Below are 22,243 nucleotides of genomic sequence, written 5' to 3' on the forward strand. Positions count from 1 at the left end.
CAGCTAGCTACAAACAGAAAGGATGCAGAAGAACCATTATTTGCCTTCGGTCATGGAGTCTACAAGGTGGATTAAACCGGGACTGGCCTCCAACGGGCCTTGTAAATGTGATGCTAAATACTTCAATTAAAAAAAAAAATCACTATTTTTTTTTCCTCTCCCGGTTTGCATTCTCCAATTCAACTTGACGGGAGGTAGCTTTAACACCACCATAACCACTTTTATAGGACTGTCTAGAAAAGGGACGAGGAGTCAAAGGATAAATTAAAACTGCAGTAATGAAAAAGAATTTTATAAGTGCTCCACGTGCCTTCCATCCAAGTCTTGGGCAGGACTCATGTTGAGGCTCAATGATCCATGGGATGTGGGGTCAGCCCTCTAGAGTTGCCCATTCCATGGATGTGGAAACCTGAGACTAAGAGATTAAATGACATTCTTAAAATAACACGCTTTGGAGGCAGTCAGCAGTGCACCTCAGAACTCCTGACCCTGACTCTGGGTCCTGCAAACTTTGTCACACCATGGACTCCTCTGGACTTGTCCCTTGTATTCTAACTGTAGGAAACAAGATGGCGGCTTCCACCTACTCATTCTCTTGTGGGGAACATTTAAGATGTTGTTAAGGATATGGAAACAAATCATAAAACAATATGTTATGAAAAGAAAAAAGTAAAAAAAAAAAAAAAGATAGTGATGAACCACCTCATCCTAGTTCTATGCCAAAAAAGAAAACAAAACAAAAGTTTATGCCAAAACAACCATACCTTGGCCAAGCTGACCAACACGGAAGACCCGAGCCACATGTAAACCCTGAGCACTTAAGTATGCCTAGTCCACACTGAAGACGTGCTGTAAATATAATATACACAATGGGTTTCAAAGTCTTAGTACAAAAGAAAAAATAAAATGGCTCATTAATAATTTTATGTTGATCACATGTTGAAGTATTTTAGATATTTGGATTTAAAAATCTATTTCTTAAAATTAATTTCACCTCTCTCTTTTTTTTACTTCCTTTAATGAGCCACTAGAAAACTCAAAACATTAAATTTAAGGGGCGCCAGGGTGGCTCAGTCGGTTAGGTGTCCAGCTCTTGATTTCGACTGGGGTCATGGTCGAGCAGTTTGTGGGTTCGAGCCCCCCATCAGACTCTGCACTGGCAGCGTGGAGCCTGCTTGGGATTCTCTCTCTCTCCCTCTCTCTCTCTCTCTCTCTCTCTGTCTCTGCCCCTCCCCTGCTCTCTCTCTCAAAATAAATAAACATTAAAAAATTAGATTTGAAGTTACCTATGTGTTTACCAGACAGCACTGTTTTATGGGATTCCTTTTCAAGAACTCAAGGACTGAAGGAGGAAAGTGCAGATATGCTGGGATACCTTCTGTTGAGATTTGCCCAAGAGTCTTTTCCAGACAACCATTCAAAGCACGTAAATGCAGCAGCATCAGGAGGCATTTTGGTGAGCCTCTAAAACTCCTGGACCGACCTGCTAGAAAACCCAACCTGAACAGACAGAGCCAAACTCATGAGTAGGGTGGTCAACACTCTGCCACGTGGTTTTGGAAAAAACAAAACCCAAAAAACAGTAGTTGACATTTATTGAGCACACTCACTAGACTATATGCTTTGTATTATTGTGTTTAGTCCCCCAAATTACCCCACTAATATTATTATCTTTACAGTATAGGTGAGGAAATTGAAGCTCTGTTACATCAAATAACTTAATATTACACACCAAGCTAGGAATGGAATCCAGGGTGGTTTGCCTCGAAGTCCTGGCTTTCCCTATCATACTAGACTGCTATTCAAAAAATTGCCCAATCTCTTTTGCTGATTTCTCCCTTTCCAGGAACCTCACACCTGAAATTCCAACAGTAGAGATTCATTCCTTTGACTTAAATTTATCAAAAACAATTTTTTTTAGAGTAGGTGTCGATGATCAAAGAAGACAAAAAATACAGAACCCTAAACATGGAGGCAAAGAAGAGATCACTAATTGGAGGAAAAGGTTGAAAACAATGGAAGGCCGGGGGTGCTAGAGACAAAAGGTGGTGTCACTTACAATATGACTTAAGAACACAACACATGTTATGGGACTCCATTTATGTGAAATGCCCAGAAGAGACAAATCCCTAGAGGCAGAGGTTAGCAATTTCTAGGGGCTAGGCAAAGGGAGAAATCTGAACTGACTGGTCATAGGTACTGGGTTTTTTGGTAAGTGATGAACAAGGATCTAAATTTAGGTCCTGCTGGTTGTACGATTTTGTAAATATACTAAATCACTGAACTGTATAGTTAACATGGGTGAATTTCATGGTACATGAAGTATATTTCAAGATGACTATCGGGGCGCCTCGCTGGCTCAGTCGGTAGAGCCTGTGACTCTTTACCTCGGGGTCATGAGTTCAGCTGCCTCGTTGGGCACAGAGTTTGCTTTAAAAAAAAAACCATTTAAAAAAGAATGAAAAAGAATAAAACCTACAATGTCTCCAGGCTGTCATTATGATAAAGATAAAATTTTTCCTAAATAAGAAACGTATTAGGAAGTCAGGAAAAGATCCTTGTTACCCTAACCTCACTTTATGTTACTCTTCCTACTTTCAAACTTTGTAAATTGAATGGATGGGTCCACGTGTTTTCAGAGAGAAAATATTTTTAACTATAAATACATAATACCTCTAGTTGCTGATGCTAAGAAAACACAATCGCTAATATATGCAATCTTAGTTTTTCAGGTAGTTGTCGTCCAGTTTGTGGATAACTAAAAACCTTTGTCTTTGTTCCTACTCATACTTTCCCCCTTTTCTTCCAACCTAGTCCCATCCTTTTGGCCAGATAGAGCTAATTCTCGCTTTAAGAGAACAGCAAGAGAAACAAAAGAAAGCAGATCTTAAATTCAGCAATTTTTGTCTCTTTTCAGCATAGAATCACAGAGTCTTGGAATTGGCTTGGTCTTTAGGGACCATCTGGGGCAAGCCTCTCTTTTTCATAGAAGAAAACAGGGCCAGAAATAATAAAAGCGAACAGTTATTGACTGCTTACGCCAGGCACTGTAATTTACATGTATTACCTCATTTCATCCTCACCACACCCCTCTGTGGTAGGTATCATCAGTACCTCCTTTTTACAGATGAGGAAAATGAAACACAGAGAGGTATAGTAACTTGAATAAGGTCACAGAGCTAAAAAGTAAGAGATGTGGGATACAAATGCAGAGACCAAGTCCTTAACCACTACTGTTAGAGTTTCTCCTACAATTCTTTAAGCAATTTTTTGCCTATCATCGTACAACTGCTTAGTGGTAGGTCCAGAATTAATACAGGTGCAGGGCACCCATCCTCATAACCACTTAATGACAAGAGGGTCAGTGCCAGATGTAGCTGAATCTATGAGCTCAACCCAAAAGGATGACTTTTTTTTTTTTTTTTTTTTTTTACCCATTGCAATCTTGATTTCCACCAATAATTGAGAGATTGAAACATAGCTGTCAGTGGTAAGAAGACCTTCCGGGAAGTCACTACTGACCTTATTCTGCCATAAAGGGAAATCGTTTTTATAATCTTATGACCGTCTATACCTGTACTTTTTTTTTTTTTCTGGAAATCACTCTGCCAAGTTCTGAGAAGTGACACCTCTCAGATGCACATGGAGCCATAGATTCAACCAGAGAATTCTCCCCATGAGAGACGACCAACCACCCGTTACATAATTACGGACTGGTAGATACGCTCCTATGGCCTGAAAGGGTTAACACAGTGACATCCTATGAAATGGGACAGGATATGGGCCCCGACATAATTTATTACAGAAAACACAGCATCTTTTATTTATACAGCCCAGGGAACTCAAAGCACTTTGCAAACAACTCATTAATCCTTCCCTTATTTTATTTATCAATTACTGTGTCCCTTACAGCTGGCCACGCCACCTCAGGTAAGGGACAGGGGTGGAGCCAGAATTATCATATTCCTCTCACCCAAGGACAAATGGCAATGCAGATGGACCGGGTGGCTCTCAGGGTCACGCGAGAGTGAAAAAGAGCAGTCTTTGGGAGCTGGATCTAGGACACAACCTCGGTCATGTGGTGTTGTGTATATATATATATTCGTATACACACACACACACACACACATATATAAAATGAGTTGTTTTAATATATGAAAAGGGAAAGGAATGAAGTCTATTTGGATTCACCTCCCCAAGTTCAAAACATAACAGCCTCCATCTAAAAGGGGTTTAAAACCAAAATTAAGGCTAAGTTTTCCTAAGGCATGAGTGGAAACCGTGTCTCCAAAGAAGCTGGGGTTATGCTTTAAATTAAACTGAAAATGCTCTCCTATTTAAATATGTTCAGTATTTAAGTGTTGGTTTGTTTGCTTGTTTGGGGGTATTTCTGTAATTGTGCCAACAACAACAACCAAAAGTTCATGGGCGTCAGTAGAAGGCAGGGGAGAGCACGTGAGCTGCCTTGCACCAGCAGAAAGCTCAAAGCACAGGCAGGCACTACGCCCCCTCCCAGCACCACCCAACTGGGAACCCACAGCCTCACTCACCCCCCCCAGCTCCTGACACCCACGTCCCTGGGTCTGTGAACCCTCTCCCAAACCCTCTCTCAGTTCCCTTAACTTACATCTGCTCCCCAATCCTCACAGGCGCCCTGACTGTCAGAAGCGACCCCAAACTTCCAAAACTCTCTTGCGGACAGGTCTGCCCCCCATGTGCTTTGCACCCCTCCTTCGTACCTCTCCAATGCCAGAATTTATCAACTCTACTTCTAAGAATGGATCGCACTAAAGTGACTGGAGAGAAGGGATACTTCCCATCAGTCAGTGTTGCACGTCTATATACAGCTTACGACCAGATTATGATGAACCGTGTATTGTCGAATCACATTACTTCGGCCCAGCTCACTGCTGGACCTGGATGGGAGTGTTCAAGCAAAGCTGGTTTGTAACTTCCCTTCCCTCGCACCCCCCCTCCCCCACTTTTCCCTCTCAGCCCCTTCCACAAAAAAAAAAAAAAAAAAAAAAAAAAAGACAGGAAAAAAAGAAAAGAAAAGACCTAACGCTTGAACTTTGCGATCAGCAAGAAAAAGTTTTTTGCATTTGCCCGTTATGGGTGAACTTCCATGAAGTCACTCCTGCCACCGTGACCCCAAAAGGAATCTGAGCAGAGGCAGCTCTAAATTGTCTAAAGTTATTTCACTCCTGCTCGGCTCAAGGCCTCATACCATCAGAATTATTCCCCTGCTGGATACAGTGTCGCTGCATCCTGCCCCTCTCCTACTTATACAAACACACACACAGACACACACGCACACACACACACACACACACTATTCTCTAATGCTGTAAAGAGACTACCAGTCCCATAATATAACTGCTGTATTAGAAAGAAGCGGCAGGCAAGAATAAGGGAGCGTGTCAAAAGTGAAATACAGTAGTAGACTTAAACACACACACACACACACACACACACAGATCTATGATGGGGGTGTTAATTGAACACAGAGAAAAAAGAAAAGAGAGAACAAAAGGTTGGTAAGGAAGCAAAAAAAAAAAAAAAAAGAAAGAAAAAAAAAAGCCTAATTTTTTTAACCTCCTTCAGTGATTTGATTTAACTTCAGCGCAGATAATTCACAGAGGAAAATCGGCTGGAAATGCCATATATAGCTATTATGTTCTAAAATTAAAAACTATTCACAACAATTACCGCTCTTCATTGCTGTCTATAAATATTCTCCCTAGTAAATGGCACCCAGTATTTTTGGGGTGTTTTCCTAATTTTTCAACCTGCATGAATTTTGACACTACAGTAAAAAAAAAAAATCAAAAGACATTTGATATTATATGCAAGATCTTTTTAAGAAACACAGTGCGTTTGACTTTTTTTTCTCCTGTTCCATCGCATCACCCCCCCCCCACCCCTACATATATGCCTAGGTAAAAGCCAGCCTTTTGCTACTATGTCAGAAGACAAGGAATGTTTCCTTAAACACAAAAGAAAATAAGATATTAAATGGCCCAAAAGTCGATATTAAATCCCTCTGATCCCAGAAGGAGACAGCAGATAAAAGCCACTTGTGAGATACACATTGCTATGGGTCTCGACAAGGGTTTCCTTGGCTGTTGTTTTTGAGATTTGCCGCCCGGAGCGTTCTGCAGGCCTTCTTTTTTCTTAGCATTTATTTTTAAAAAGCAAAAGGGTATCAAAATAAAAACTCACCCACACTCTGAAGCAAGAAGACACATGGTGTGTTTTTTTTTTTTTTTAATATCCTCACAGTAATTTCTGACTTAAATACCCATCAATCAACTGTAATTTAGACGGTGCTGCCTACTTCGGGTGCTGTGCGCATGTTTCCCTCGAGTTGCAAAAGGTGGGGAAGACAATCTTCCCCACTTAGTTCTGAGCTCTCGCACTGAAATCCTGAGCAAAAACAAAAACAAAGTAAAAGCAGTAAATGAAAGCCATTACCGCTGCTCCCCTCGGCGTCGTCTTCCTTCTAAAGGCCTAGGTGAGCCGAACGTGGGAACTTCGCGAGCGAATAAACAAGCAAGCCCACCCTGAGCCCAGTAACCTCTGCAGTGCTTGGGACGGAAGCTCAAAAATGCTCATTCGAGGCCAGGGGGCTGGGAAGAAACAATAGGGAAAGTCCCATAACAATGAAGGAATGCATAGGAACTGACCCTCCAACAGATCTGCCTACCAGCCCTGGATCCAGAGGGGGGAAGAAAAAAAAAAAAAAAAAAAAAACCAAACTCCTGACACACCAGTTGTCTATCTCCCCACCTTTAACACAGAACACTCAGCATTCCAGGAGATGTTTCTTCCTTCCCCTCACTCCTTCTAACATACAAGTTGAAGAGAAACAAGGAGGAAAGCTTTTTTTTTTCCCTTTCTTTTTTTTTTTTTTTTAAACTTTCACCCATGGGTGCCCTCTCAATCCAAACCTCTATCACGCGTGTGTGCGTGTGCACATGTATATTTCCCCTTTAACACAGGGGCGGGGATCCTTATCTTCTCAATCTACAGTACTTCATAAACTATTTTTTAAATATATTATTCTAAAGACAACACACCGAAACTGAACTTAGATTTTTAAAAATCTCCAAACACCAATTCATCAATTGACAGGAAATTTTAAAAGCGAAATATACAGTCCAACGATAGATTACACCTTTCAAGCGTTATTTTTGACCAATACCCCTGCTTCCTACAACCATAGTTTAGCCAATGTGAATAAGGAACAAACTCTTTAACCCACACCAGAACCGGATCTCTATTCACACCCATCCACTTTGATCTACTGCCTTGGTAGGTTTTAATTAGAAGGCTAGAATTAAACACTTTGACCACAATATACATTCAAGTGCCCCGATGGGCTTCCTTTCCATAAATATCTGATAAAGTGTCTTCCAAAATTGAGTCGCTTTAGCCTGGATTATCAAATATGCCTTTATGTCTTGATTCTATATTTGATGAATCAAGACGGGCAGGAAAGCATACTAGGTTAGAAGCAGATTTCAACAAACCAAAAATTCAAAGTAAATAAGCATTGGAGATCAAAAAAGAAAATGAGAAGGAAGAAAAAAGGAGAGGAAAAAAAATCTATATACATACACTCAGGTTTCCTGCCCTGGCTAATAGGGAAAAAAAAGCTAAAAAGTGTGACAAACTGGAAGGGCTCTTTGATATTTGTATGCACAATTCATAAATCTCTTAAGAGGTGTTTCACAGCTAAAATAATGTAATTATCAGCTTTGCAGTAAGGTTAGGTTTTGGCAAGGCAACCTGAAAGTCTTGAAGGTCTGAACATTACTGCTCAGGTGCTTTGTCTGGAATGTTGTGCACAACACAAATAACATTCAACAAAGGAGCTGCTTACTAATTTCACATAGATTTCAAGACCCAAGTAATTACATATTCGATCAACGGTCACATCTTGAAACTATTTATTCTTTTAAAAGAGAAACACAGAGAGCTTTCAAAAAGAAAGCCACCCTGGGTGCCCTCCCCCCCCCACCCCGCTTTTTTATGTGTAACTATCAATGTATATCAACCGGGCATGCAATCATATTTATTGTCACTTTCATTCATGTCATGCCCTTGCTTATATGGTTTAGATATGAATTATTGACTGTTACACTCCTTGTTGTAAAAAATAAATAAATAAATAGGATGGCAGGTACTTTGCACTGCTCTGAAGCAAGCAAGTCAGAGGCCAGCAGAAGCTCCCGCTTTATATAACCACCCCTCGTTCCTCATCATTATGCTCTCGTTTCAGATTGCCTTCTCAACTCTCTCTTTTTACAAGGGAGAGATTCAGCCACTTTGGAAAATTAAGGATTAAAATAAACAAACAAGAGGATGTTGCTAAATGTCCTTCCCAGAGCATCTGTTGTTTAAGAACACCTCTGATTGATGACTGCTATTTTTTAATTGTTGCTTTAAAATTTAAATGCCCTCCTGGGATGTGTTATAAGTGTGTTAGTCCATGAGAGGAGGTCTAGAAAGTAGAAAAACAACAGAATGAGTGATCTCATGGCATTATATTCTCCTAAACCCAACGCTTCCCCCTGCTATGAAATCACAGGGCACTCAAATACGGATAACCTGACGTTGTATAGCGCTTTCCACAAAGGTATTTGACAACCACCACTGCTGAGAAACCTCTAGCCTGCTCCTTTGTACCATCACAAGAAAAAAAGGAAAGGAAACTTTAAACAGCTTAGCCCCCATGCCCAACTCCAAAAACACCAGGGTTTTAAATATGGGCCAAAATACATTCCTTCAGGAAACAGACTTTTACTTTCATATTTTTCCCCCAAAGGCACATCATTCTATCAATTTCCCTTCAGAACCTCTATTCTAGCCCCAGTTTCAAAGAGGCTGGTAACAGAGTTAAGGAAAATAAACCAGTAATGCTTGGTAATAACTGTCAAGGAAACTTGGTGCTTTCTTTCCCAGGAAGCAGGGCTACTAGAACTCCCTATTGGAATACGCGATCCATCTTGAGAGTACTTTTATTCTGAAATTTTAATATTTAAATAATGGGTTTGTGATTGCTGGCTAAGTGAGTCAACTGGCCAGAGAAAACGCTTAAATGTTGAAATCTCATTCCTACCTGTTTTTTCTTTGATTTCACACAACACATTAAACAAGGCAGGCTTCATTCTGTGGCAGTTTAAAGCATGTTTTCTGCAAGAAAGAAACAACATAATGGCTTAGGTGGACTTTCAGAATCAAACTGCTGATAATGCACAGGGGGAAAAATCCGAACATTTAGCCAAAATTATATACCACACATAACTCTGTGGCATGCTTCGATTGTTTTATGACTTAATATACAGAGTCCCGCCATAGAAAAGGAAATAATGTTAATTAGCTGAGAGAGAGTAGGGATTTAACTACAGAACAGAACTAACCTAAATTATGCCCATTTAGGCAGAGTTAGTTTTTTTTTTTTAATAGTTTAATCAAAGTGGAATTCTTAAACCAATAATCCTATATCCAGGGCAATGAATACGGCAAAGCTAAACGCATAGGATAACAGTTTTCTATAATCTATGCAACCACCCCAGCCTAGGAGCTGTCTGCCTCTTAGTCTGTGTGTGTGTTTTCAAATTTAATTCATCCATGTGTTCGAATTCATTCCGCAGATGCCCCTGTATTCTCATAAACACAAGATGCTTGAAAGGTCTTCTGAGTAGAACTGTCAATTTATAAAATTTCAGTCCCCAAGTTAAAGAGTATGGAAATGCATTGCCAGGGGGCAAACATACCCATATGGGGAATAAATTCATTTCTCTGTGTTCACATTATGCCTCTTGTGCACACGCCGCTTATTTGCAGGTGTTGAAATTCAATTATTTACAATTAGGACCTTGCACCCATTGGGGAAAAAATAAATACAATTCTGCCTTTTAGATTAGTGATTTACCTGGTTCTGGTGTGCGTGTGTATTCAGAATGCACTTGAGGAACAAAACAATACCTTTCCCTTTATTTTACTATGGAAGCACTTAGCAGAAGGATATTGTTTTGGAAACAAAATACTGATCGTATCAGCTATCAGTTAAAGGAATTCTGTTTACAAACTGAAATTAATGTGTAAAGACAAATGGAAGCCCCTGGCACCCCAGACACATGCAATTCTTTCTTAATTCTTGCGAAAGTTAAAAAAAAAAAATGGACACACATCCTCATGAAAAGCAGTAACCAGAAGCAGGCTCTCTATACTGTGAGTAGAGTTACATTGTTTGAACAAAAAGAAAGCTCAATGGTGCCTGAGTTCTCATGGGGGGGGGGGGGGGGGGAAAAAAAAGGTACAAAATACTTTATTGTATCAAAGACCTCTTTGAGGCCCTTTTAAAATAGTTTTCATTAATTGCATTCTTACATATAGGCCCAAATGGAAAAACAAACCAACAAGACTAATAACAACAAAAGCCCCAGACGGCTTTCCAGAAATACTACATTTCCACAGCACATCAATGGGGTTAGAGACAGAGAACAGAGTTCCCCATCCCAAAATGTGGGTCTAATCTCTCTCAGCATCTAGGCCACTATCAGGGGAGACCCGCCAAGCCTCGGCTGTCCTCAGCTGTACAAAAAGGGAGTACTGATCGTACATGAGGAAAGTGGGAAGTCTCGAGCCTTCCCGGCCCCTTGCCACTTCACAAACTTGTTATTAAACCAGTTTATTGGTATGTCTGAGTTTCTTCTTCTGCAACAATGTAATGGAGAAATCTGTTCCAATTCAAAAAGAGATGGCCAGTGGGAAAAATCTTCCACTTTGCTGTAATTATTAGCTTCTCTAAAGATAATACAATTGGAAGAGAGCACCGATTAATTTTTGAAAACTTTCCCCCATTTAAAAAAAAATTAAGCACAGTTCCTGGCTTCGAACGTTTCTAAGTTTTCCACACTCAGTACTTCTGAGTTTACATGTTGCATGTGCCTGCAGCTAAAATAAGGGTGTAATTCATAACATCCACGCTTTTAACCGCTTCGGCTCATTTTCTCAACTCAAATTCCTTATTCCCATAAGACGAAAATACATATAATGTCTTTTCCACATAACTGAGTCATTTGGGGTATAGGAATTGTGTACATATTAAAAAAAAAAAACTACTTCTGAGATTTCACAAAGCAGGGTAATTAACACTAAAGACATATGTGGTCATTAGATTTTTTAAATTCTTCTTTTCGAGATCGGCCTTGGGCAAGCTGTTTCTGGGTTGCCATTGACTCTACATTTTGTTTTGGAAGAGAATTTACTGTAAAATCCTGGAGTGTTGAACTGTCTACCTGGCAATGGATTAACTTGAGAAGCTACACAGCTTCTTTATTGTGTTTCCTTAATAAAGACCTTCCTGTCCTACAGTACTGAAAATACGTGAAATTCACACATGCCTTCATTTCTATTTCTGTGCATTCTAAGTGGTCCTGAAAAAAGCATGGGGAAAAGATCATGCTTGATTTTTGTCCCCCCACCCCCTTTTTTAAAGGACCATACATTCTGTGCCACAGAGCGTTGGTAAAGTGGCTCAAATTAAGAGACAATAAAGTTAAACTGAATATCTGAGTCTCCTGAAACTAACCAATATGCCTCAAAGCAAAATCATGTTTTCCTTCTTTCCATTAGCTTTTTTCTGAAACAGAATCAAATGAATGCAAAATATTTTTTGGATAGTTGACAAGTACTGACAAAGAATTAATCTGCTTTTTTTTTTAATTTTATTTTAAGGGGGGCAGAAAGAAGGAAAAGCTCAAAATTAATTTTGGAGGGGCACATCAAGAAAGAAAAGCCAAAGTCTCTGAATTAGGTGAGGAGTCACTAAATATGCAAATAAAGTGCTATTGGGGCATTTTATTTTGTAATGTTACGGAGTCCCTCAACAAGAAGGCATGGAATGCTGTCCAAAACTTGTCAATTCTGCTCTCTCTGATACTTTTTTAAAGCAGTAAAAAGTGCCGAGGGCCGCTTTTGGATCCGTTGGCAGTATTTTCGGCGTGCCTGAGTGTTTGTGTGGACATATATGAATATCTCTCTATTCACACACACACGCAAACACACACACACACACACACACACACACACACACACACAGAGCCACATCTCGGCATGGGCGATTACACTTTCGATAACAACGCTCCTTCCAATTTTACTCCTCCGCCATGTAGTTGCTCGTCAAAACGGGAAAAGAAATAACATTTAAAAAGAAAGCGCTGTGCTGATTCGGTCCCCATTGTTTCCCCCTGCGAGAGGGAGAAAAACAAAAAACCCCAAGAAAGGAAAAGAAAACCTCCATCTCACCTGGCCTGCGCCTCATCCAAACTCTGGTCTGTGATGGTCATAATTTGCTGTAAAATGTCTCCAATGTCCTGCTTCCTCCCGCCCTCCCCCTCGGTCCCTCCGGCCCCATCCTGCAAGTGCTGGGACAGGCCGGGGTGTCCGGCCATCCCGACCCCAGCATGGGAATGCATCAGCCTGGGCTGCTCTTCCATCTCCAAAGGCAACAGCAGCCCCCGGCTCTTCCTCTTCTGCTCCTCGGCTCGGCTCCTGGGCAGCACCAAGGCTTTTTATCCTTCAAGCTGGCTTCAGATCCTTTTCAGGATCAACAGGGAAGGGGGGAAAAAAGAAGACCAGAAGGGAAAAAAAAAAAAAAATCCCTTTGCCTCTTTTAGAGGCTGGTGGGAGGATGGGGAGTGGGGAGGGGGAGGGGGGCGTGAAGGGGTTGCGGGGTGAGGGTGGGGATAAGGGCTGGTGGGGAAGGGTGTTGACTCCAGAAAAGCAAGAAAAATAAACCACCTTCCCACTTGACGAAAAGAAATCAGAGCTGGCTTTTGGTTTTTCAGTCCGGTCTCCTTTGCAAGGCAGAAATGGGCTCCCGGCGCTTAAATCTGTGGCTTAATCCTTTTGCAAATATGCATTGATCGGGAGAAAGGAGAGGAAGGCAGGGGGATTGCAATGCAAACTTTCCCCCCCACCCCCCGCTGCCCCCCACCCCCACTCCGGGCCAGAGTGATCTCAAAGGGGGTGGGCTGTTGCAAAAGCCAGATCTCCCCCGGCCGCGGCGGCAGGCAGAGCACAGGCTCTCTCCTCCTCCGTGTCTCTGCAAACTCCGGCAGCCCCGTCAGCCTCCTGCTTTTGTTTAGCTCAGGCTCAGGACTCCAGAAACACATACAGAAAAACCACAGCCTGCGAGGAGGAGGAGGAGGAGGAGAAGGAGGAGGAGGACGAGAAGGAGGAGAGGGGAGGGGGCGGGGAAGCCGGGAGGCGGGGGAGAGAAGGAGGGAGGAGGGCGCGCAGGCCCCGCCCCCCAGCCCTGATTGGCCGTCGGCGGGAAGACGGGCCCTCCTCCCCCTGCTCGCCTCCCCGCACCTCCCCTCGGCCTCCTTCGGCTCCTCCTCGCCCGGCGCCCTGTCAATCAGAGTTCAGAGGTGGGCCGGGAAGGAGGCCGGGCTAGTGCCAAGTCTCCGGTCCTTAAAGGTGCCGTGGTACCCGAGCCCCAGCCCGGTTACTGCCCAGTCCTGTCGCCAGCCTCGCTTTAGCTGCCGTCCTTGAGGAAAACGTGGCCCCGCTTCAATGCAAACGTGTAATGTTGACAGGAGAGAGCACAGACGGTGTGAGTCTACCCCCCACCCCTGTTTTCTTCTGCTGTACCGTTGCAATTGAAAACCGGATCCTTGTAAAGCCTTAGACCTCAGGGAAACGGTGGCGAGCAAAAGTTTGTCAGCCCCAAGTAGTTATGAAACACAGCTGAGCTGCTAACGTAACTAACAATGACCTCTAATAAGCGGCGAATGTAATCATAGATTTTCTTAAAGATCACAGTAGAGTTCAAAGGAATGCTGAGCTGTGTGGCTTTTGTGTTGCATGAAAACTGCATTATGAACTGTGAAACAAAATAATGTTGAAGGAAAAAAAAAGATTAATAAATAAGTCCACCAAATGAATCCAATTCAACATATCTCTCCCTTCCCCCTGGGGGAAATTAGTTATTTGGCTTAAATACTTAATAAAGAAATGCATTATCACAGTCTGCTTCTAGTTTTTAATATAGTCTAATAAGCATTATTAACTGGAATAAGAAACGAGCTGACATTTATTGAATGCCTACTATGCACCAAGTAATTTGCATGACTTATTTTATTTAATCCCCAAGACATCTCTGAGTTATGGATTATGATTTTCACTTTGCAAAAAGGGAACTCAGAAAGATTAAATAACTTGTCCAAGGGTCCCATAGTCATTAAGTGTCAAAGACGGAATTCAAACCGAAGTGTGGGTCTCTCCAAAAACCTGGTGTTTCAGCTCTGCGACGTGCCTGGATCTAACAGAAAAGTATGAATCGTGTAAAAATCAGCCACGTGTTCATTGCCCGTGTTGTTTGCAAAGAGCCTGAGAGTGCTTAAAAAGATAATACATATTTGAACAAGATGACTCAAATTGAAAATGGGTAGGAAAGAATGAAAAAAGGTTTTAATAGAATCGCCCCCGGGGGTGGGGCTGGGGCGCTAGTAAGAAACTCACAGCTGAAGTCCAGGACTATAGCTCCAGGTAGATCACAGATTTGCCTCCCATCTTTTCACCAGCCCAGGTGAGAGGAGAAATCTGACTGGCTACGCAATCACCATGGCCAAAAGAGAAAAGGGCAGATAAATGACTTAGGAAGAGCCCAGAATGTACTGGAATATAAACTGTTCTCTGTAGCCCGCCCTCTTCCCGGATGGTAACCCAGCCAACGGAAATGGGTTGAACCATTGCAAACCTCAGTGTACCCAATCTTCAAGATGGGAGGAAGCCCTGTCAGGTGGTTTGGGATCCTCAAATAAAACGTGATTCTTTATGTCACTCCAACCTCCTTCCCAATCATTATCAAAAACAAGTTTGGCAACATAAGGAGCCCTTATGAAAGGATTTCAAAACAGTTTTTAACAAGCTACTTGGCACTTACTGGCATGAGAGCATGCACTAGGGAGTATTAATTGTAATTATGATGCAATTACTTAATAACAACTGTTTTATTCACATACTTGTAAACTAGTTTTTTAAATCACCACTAATAAAAAGTTGAGCACAAAACGATATCCTCAAATTGTATGTCAATCACAGTGGGTAGCCCTCACAATAATGAAGTTATCTCACCTTCGGTAATAGAAAGAAGTCAACCCAGAGCCTATATAAAGTCAGTATGGGAGCAAGTAATTTTAACGGGAAATCTAATAAAAGTTCTCCAGGCAACGTATTGGAAAAGGAACCATCAATACCAGAAGGTCATTGTCATCTAGGAACATTCTTTTTGGGGGTGACGAAAATGTCCTAAAATTATATATAGTGTGATGGTTGCTCAATTCTGTGAATATACTAAAAAACCAGAATCTTTTTGTAGAGAAAATTGTACACTTTGTAAGTGTGAATTTTATGGTAATGTGAATTATATCTCAATAAAGCTGTTTTCTTTTAATAAGAAAATAGGGAAATAAGAAATGTCCACACCAATAGTATTAATGACAGTTAATATTTAGCGAGTGCTTAGGGCGCCTGGCTGGCTCAGTCGGAGGAGCATGGGCCTCTTGATCTCGGAATCGTGGGTTCAAGCCCCACGTTGGGTATAGGGATTACTTAAAAATAAAATCTTAAAAAAAATTACCCAGGGGAGCCTCTGTGGGTCAGTCGGTTGAGCATCCGACTTCGGCTCAGGTCAGGCCATGATCTCACAGTTCGTGAGCTCGAGCCCCACATCGGGCTGGCTGCTATCTCGGCGTGGAGCCTGCTTCAGAGCCTCTGTTCCCCTCTGTCTGCCCCTCCTCTGCTCGCTCTCTCTCTCTCTCTCTCAAAAATAATAAATAAACATTTTTTAAAAATGTATTGAGGGAGAGAACAAAAAATAGTAATCGAGTGCTTTAGGATGATTAGGTATTACAGCTGATCCTTGAACAACACGAGTTTGAACTGAACAGGTGGCTTTTCTTAATAAACACAGTAAAGTACTGTAAATGTATTTTCGCTTCCTTATGATTTTCTTAATACCATTTTCTTTTCTCTAGCTTCCTTTATTGTAAGAATATGTATGTGACACATATGAGAATACATACATCATACAAAATACGTGTTAATCAACTCATGTTATCCGTAAGGCTTCTGGTCCACGGTAAACTATTAGTGGGGCTCCTGGCTGGCTTAGTCGGTGGAACGTATGACTCTTGATCTTGGGGTTGTGAGTTCGAGCCCCACGTTGGGTGTGGAGATTACTTAAAAAAATCTTTGAAAAAAACAGTAGGCTATTAGTAGTTAAGTTTTGGGGGAGTCAAAAGTTATGAATAGATTTTCAACTGCACAGGGCATTGGTACTCCTAACACCCATGGTGTTCAAGAGCCAACTGTGTATTCATGGGCTGCCTGGATAGCTCAGTGGGTTGAGTGTCTGACTCTGGCTCAGGTCATGATCTCACGGTTTGTGGGTTCAAGCCCCGCGTAAGGCTCTGTGCTGACGGCTCAGAGCCTGGAGCCTGCATCTAATTCTGTCTCCCTCTCTCTCTGTCACTCATGCCCTGTCTCTCTCTTTCTCAAAAATAAATAAACATTAAAAAATTTTTTTAATTAAAAAGAAGAGTCAACTGTATATTCAACATGCAGTGTTCATTTAATCACTACAGCTGTCTCATGTCAATACTTACGCTTTTCATTATTCCTCTGTAGGGTTGCCAAAATATATTTCAATATATATAAACTATAGCTGAGATAGCATGTCCTCGAAGCCCTGTGAGAGATGATAAACAGGGAAGCCCAATTACAGTGATTACAAGTAAGCTTTGGGGCGCCTGGGGGGCGCAGTCGGTTGAGCGTCCGACTTCGGCTAAGGTCGTGATCTCACAGTTTGTGAGTTCGAGCCCCGCGTCGGGCTCTGTGCTGACAGCTCGGAGCCTGGAGCCTGCTTCAGATTCTGTGTCTCCTTCTCTCTCTGCTCCTCCCCCGCTCATGCTCTGTCTCTCTCTCTCTCCTTCAAAAATAAATAAAAACATTAAAAGTAAGCTTTGAGTGATTAGTAAAAGCATAGATATTGAGGTCAGACAGCTGTGGTGATTAAAATAATAAAGCACCTTGAACATACAGTTGACCTTGAACACTTGGCTGGATGAGGGGCGCCTGCTCCCCATGCACTCAAAACAACTCACGTTACTATTGACTCCCTCCAAACTTGACTACGCACAGCCTACTGTTGTCCAACACCAAATCTGGGGAGAAGAGAACATGAAATAAGGAAGAGGGATTAGGAGAGTGGCAGTAGAAAGGGAAAGGAGAGGCAATTATGAGGAACACGTTCAAGGTAGAGCCAATAGAACTTGGTAACTGATTTTGTGTGGGTTGAGGGAAGGATAAAAAAAAAATGTGTTCTAGCTGATGTGAGCAGAATGAAGTGGCATTAACAGAATAATAATTATAACCGTAGATACAATTTGTTGAGTGCTGATTGTGCTTCGGGCCCTGTGTGTCCATTACCACTTACTTTCAGCGACATGACACTTAATTTTAACAACTTTGGGAGATTACCATCTCCATTCTGCAGATGAAGAAACCAAGGTTCCTGGGAGTTGAATTACATCACCAAGTATGGATTTGAGAGCTGTCTTATTTTAAATGCATCATGGAGAATAAAGGAAGTTAAGAGGAGACGCGGCCACAGGTGAAATAGAATAACCATTGGAATCGCCTGTTTGCACTGAGGAACTTCTAGTAGGTTCCGAGGAGAAATTGACATCCCTTGGGCATCGGGACAAGGGATGGAGAATGCTTTGTGTACCTTCCATATCTCAGTGGGCCTCTAGTTGTAGTAGATGTTTAACAAATATGTGTGGAAAGAATGAATGATGCCTGACAATCATGCTGTGTTTCTTCAGACCGGTAACTGAAGTCCACCGAATCATGTTTCAAAGACATGAGCCATTATCACATTTCGCCACTTACCCCTGTAGTTCTCAGCCTGGTATCGTTCTAACGTTTACAAAGTCATCTCACCATGTTTACCTCTGTATCAAGGTTTAGTTTACTCTGAGGATTCTCTCTCCAACTTCGTTAGAAACCCACTGGTACGTATTCTCATCTTCATTAAGGGACAAAGCAGGGTGCAAGGAGCCCAGTGCGTTCCCTGGAAAATAAAATGGAGATGGGCGCCCGGCATGGTCCCAGAAATAAATCCACGACCACACAGTCTTCTGTCATCTAAGCAGACACTCATCTGTGTATCTCTATGATTATAGTTGAATTGGCCTCTAGGCTTCTGTAACTTTTCAGCTTATGTGGGAACAGAAGTTGTCCTCTGCCCAAGAGGGTCGGAACCAGAGATCACAACCCCAGGTAGCACCTCAGGCAGTCGATGGCCCCGATTCCTCTGACCAAGGATTCTTGCCTTTCTTTTCCAGCTCTACTCTTACCCCCTCATTCCTTGCTTTCCTTCAACTTTTCCAGCCCCTTCTCCTACTCCATTCCTCTTGCTCTGCCTCTCCTTCTGTCCACCCTCTTCCGTCCTACTCCCAGAGATCCTTCCCTCCCCACTCATCCTGTTTCCTTGCCTCACTGGGCAGGACCTGAGGCAGTGCTGGGACCACCACCACGGAGCCCTGACGTCATAGGTCAGAACACGGAGAGCCCAGAGCAGGGGTTCTTGACCAATGATCCATAAATGAGCTCCAGGAGTCCCGTGAACTTTGTACAAAAGTTGGCCGTAGGCACTACCTGCCGTTATTTTTCGAGCAGGGTCCATGACGTTATCAGAGTCTCAAGGGATTTCAAAACCCAAAAAAGGTAACATCAAGTAGGCTTGGATTGTCAAGTAAAGTAAATGGTACTCTAAAGTAAGCATCTTTTTTTTTTTTGTCACTTTACTTTAAAGTAAACCTTACCACTTGGTCTGGAGAAACCAGGTGGCTCTTAGCAGATGAGATTTTCTAGGAATATCCGCCTATATTTCCTGAATGGAGCGAGCTACCAGATTGTCAACAGCGCATTAGGACAGACTATTGAATGATGGTCAATCTAATTTCAATATCAGGGCTAAAGAGCTGCAGATACCGACCCTTGAAAGCAAAGCAAAAGGGAGGGGTGGGAATCTGTCACGGAACATTGACATTGTTGCCTTGTTCAAGGCACTGGGAATATAGTGGTAATAAGACAAACTGGATTCCCCGAATTCATTGAATTCTAGTGTAAGAAGCAAATAAATATATGAGCTCAGAGACTCATAAATGCTATGAATGAAAGAAAGCAGGGTAACGGAACATGGTACTGGGGAGGCAACATCAAACAGGGTGGTCAGAGAAGAGCTTTCTCAGAAGCCGACATTGGGGTTAATCTTGAGTGGTGACAAGCCAGAGATGGGTAGGTCCTGGGAAAGAGCAACTGGGCGGGTGGGGTAGGAAGCGGGAAACAACAAATGCAAAGGGCTTGAGCTTGGATTTGAACTTGAAGCAAAGAAAACCAGAGAGACTGGAGCATAGTAAGCAAGAGAAGAAAAGGATACAATGATGACATCAGAGTGGAGAACAGAGACCAGATAATGTACAGAATTTCAGGCCAAGGTAAGGACTTGGGATTTTATACAAACCCACATTTGAAATCCACCGGAGCATAAGCAGGGGAGCGAAGATAAACATTTATTTAACGAAGATTTGTTTGACAACCTACTGTATACGAGTCATTTCCTAGTCATGAGGGTCTATGCCAGGCCCGGCCTCTGCTCTCATGGAACTTACATTCGAGTGAAACAAATTAAATGAACCCAGCAACAGGCAAACACCAGGGAATGATAAATTTTATAAAGACGATGAAGTCAAAAAGTGCGGCAGAAAGTGACCTGCCAGCGACTATAGACTGAGTGCAGGAGAAATGGCCAACACAGTGCCCCCAACTGAGAAACAAATGTGCTAGAATGTTTGAGGTAAGAACCAAAGACAGAGGGGCAAGATGGGGAGAGTGGTTCAAAACTGAGGTCAAAGAAGAAATAAAAAGGTAGGTAAGGTTTAGATTAAGAAAATGAAAAGGCATTGGAGGGTTTTAAACACGATGTCTTCATCTGTTTGAGCTGCTATAGCAAAACACCATAAATGGGGCGGCTTCTAAGAAATAGAAATTTCTCTCTCCCAGTCCTGGAGCTGAAAGTTCAAGATCAAGGCACCGGCGGTGTCCATGTCTGGTAAGCGCTTGCTTCCTGGTTTATAGGCAGCTGTCCTCTCATTGTTCTTCCCATGGCGGAAGGGGTGAGGGGGCTCCGCGGGGTCTCTTGTGAGAGCACACATCTCATTCATGACAGTTTCACACTCATCACTTAAGCATCTCCCAAGGCCCCACGTTCAAATACTATCACGTTGAGCATTAGGTTTCAATGTCTGAACTTTGGAGGGACACAAACATTCAGCATTAACACTGGAGAACGACGTCCACTGACTTTTACTCTAAAAGTATAATGGGCTTCAATGCAGAGAATGGATTGCTAGGGTGGAGATGGGGTTGAGAGGAAGCTGTTTAAGAAAGTACAGCGGTAACTTAGGCCCCAAATGACGGTAACTTGGACAAGTACCGTCGTACTAGACAAGGTCGAAAGGATTAGATTTGGGAACTTTCTTTTGTAGGTAAAGCCGACGGGACTCTCCAGAGGCTATGACGTAGAAGGAAGAGGAGGACAAGGAATTAAACTTCTGGATTTTGGTTTGACCAGTTAAATAAATGGTACTCCACTTACTGTGGTGGAGAAGGTATCCACTACGAGGTAAATAGTTGCATTCCCACTTTACAGATGAGGAAACTAAGCTTCAACAAATATGATTCCAAAATCTATGCTTTATCCACGACAGTGTCTTTGCCAGGAGTGTGGATTATTCAGGTTTGATTAATGGGCATAGGAAAAAGGATATACATGGCAAAACAGGCAAGTATCTTGACAGTGTACGTAAGGTGCGTGTGTGCATGCCTCTGTCTGTGTGTGTATGTGTGTGTGTGTGTGTGTGTGTGTTCTTGTAATCTTGCTGAGAGAAGTGTAGATCAGCTCTCTTATTTTTTATCCCTTCCTTTATCTTCTCCATCTCTGAAAGTGGAAAGATAGTGGAGAAATCAGAAGACTCCGGACTTGAGACCAGCCTGTGCTGCGAGTACCAGGATGAACTCTGACAAACTGAGGTCAGTATAACAAAAAATCATGACCTAGCAACTCGAATAATCGTCACGCGTGGTCAGAGTGCAGAAAAGAGTTTCAGCTGCACAGACTGTGGAGACAGCCTTCCACCCCCAGAGTCCCAGGCACAAATACAAGACAGGGTAGAGCCCAGGGCTTAGAGGTCAAACAGACGCCTGCCCTGGAGCTCACCAGCTTTGTAACCTCAGCCAAGTAAGTCCACTTATCAAAAGCCTTATTTTCACAGCTTGTAAGGTTGAGGTCAGGTTAGAATTCGATGATGATGAATGTTAATTCATACTATTCCTCTTGGGTAGTTTCTTCTAGACTCATGTCATTTTCCTTCTGTCCGTCCCTGCCTTGGGGGCCGCTAATGACATCATGCTTTCCTCCATAATTCCTGAATCTCACAACCCTTCCAGAGAGTGACCTGCTTAAATATTTTCTCTTCTCCATCCTCCAAATCAAACTTTCTTTTGCTTGAGACTATTCTCATTCACTTTTGACTAAAGCGCTTTACTTTATAGTATCAACCAAATATAAGTGAAATCGCTTGACATAATTGTATAGCCCCCAAAAGGAAACTTTATTTTAGGGGATCTTCATTGTCAGTGTATCGATTATCTATTGTTGTGTACCAAGCCATCCCCAAATTAGTGGCTTCGAACCACTAATTTCTTTTCTTTTCTTTTCTTTTCTTTTCTTTTCTTTTCTTTTCTTTTCTTTTCTTTTCTTTTTTTCCATTGCCATTTTTTCTTGTTCACAAATTTACAGATCAGCTGAGTCATACTTGGCTGAATTTAGTTGGACTTATTAAGACAGCTAGGAGGTTGGCTGGGTCCCAACCAGTCTAAGATGGCCCCGCTATAATATCTGACAGTTGCCTAGCTATGGTCTGGGGTGACAACAGCAGTCAAGGCTTGCATTTCTTGTCATCCACCAATCTAGCTCAGACTCTCTCATGTGGTAGAGATAGAGTTCCAAGAGGAGAGGTGAAAGTGCCCAGTGTCTTTTGAGGCCTAAGCTTGGAACCAGCTTGGAGTAGCTGCAAAATCACATCACAAAGGGAGA

General features: G+C 42.3%; 1 protein-coding gene across 2 annotated transcripts in view; it reads right to left on the reverse strand.

Annotated features, from left to right (window-relative positions):
- PBX1 (PBX homeobox 1) overlaps positions 1-12,589 on the reverse strand; it is a 295,008-nt gene extending 282,419 nt beyond the window's left edge. For both annotated transcript variants that reach the window (XM_030303262.1, XM_030303265.1), the window contains exons 1-2: positions 12,319-12,589; positions 9,125-9,198 (exon numbers count right to left, since the gene is read on the reverse strand). In XM_030303262.1, coding sequence (XP_030159122.1) covers positions 9,125-9,198; positions 12,319-12,509 — 265 coding nt within the window. In that variant the 5' untranslated portion in view covers positions 12,510-12,589. The remainder of the gene's footprint in view (positions 1-9,124; positions 9,199-12,318) is intronic.
- Positions 12,590-22,243: the final 9,654 nt, after the last annotated feature.

This window comes from Lynx canadensis, chromosome F1 (genome assembly GCF_007474595.2).
Source record: "Lynx canadensis isolate LIC74 chromosome F1, mLynCan4.pri.v2, whole genome shotgun sequence".
NCBI classification, from domain to species: domain Eukaryota; kingdom Metazoa; phylum Chordata; class Mammalia; order Carnivora; family Felidae; genus Lynx; species Lynx canadensis.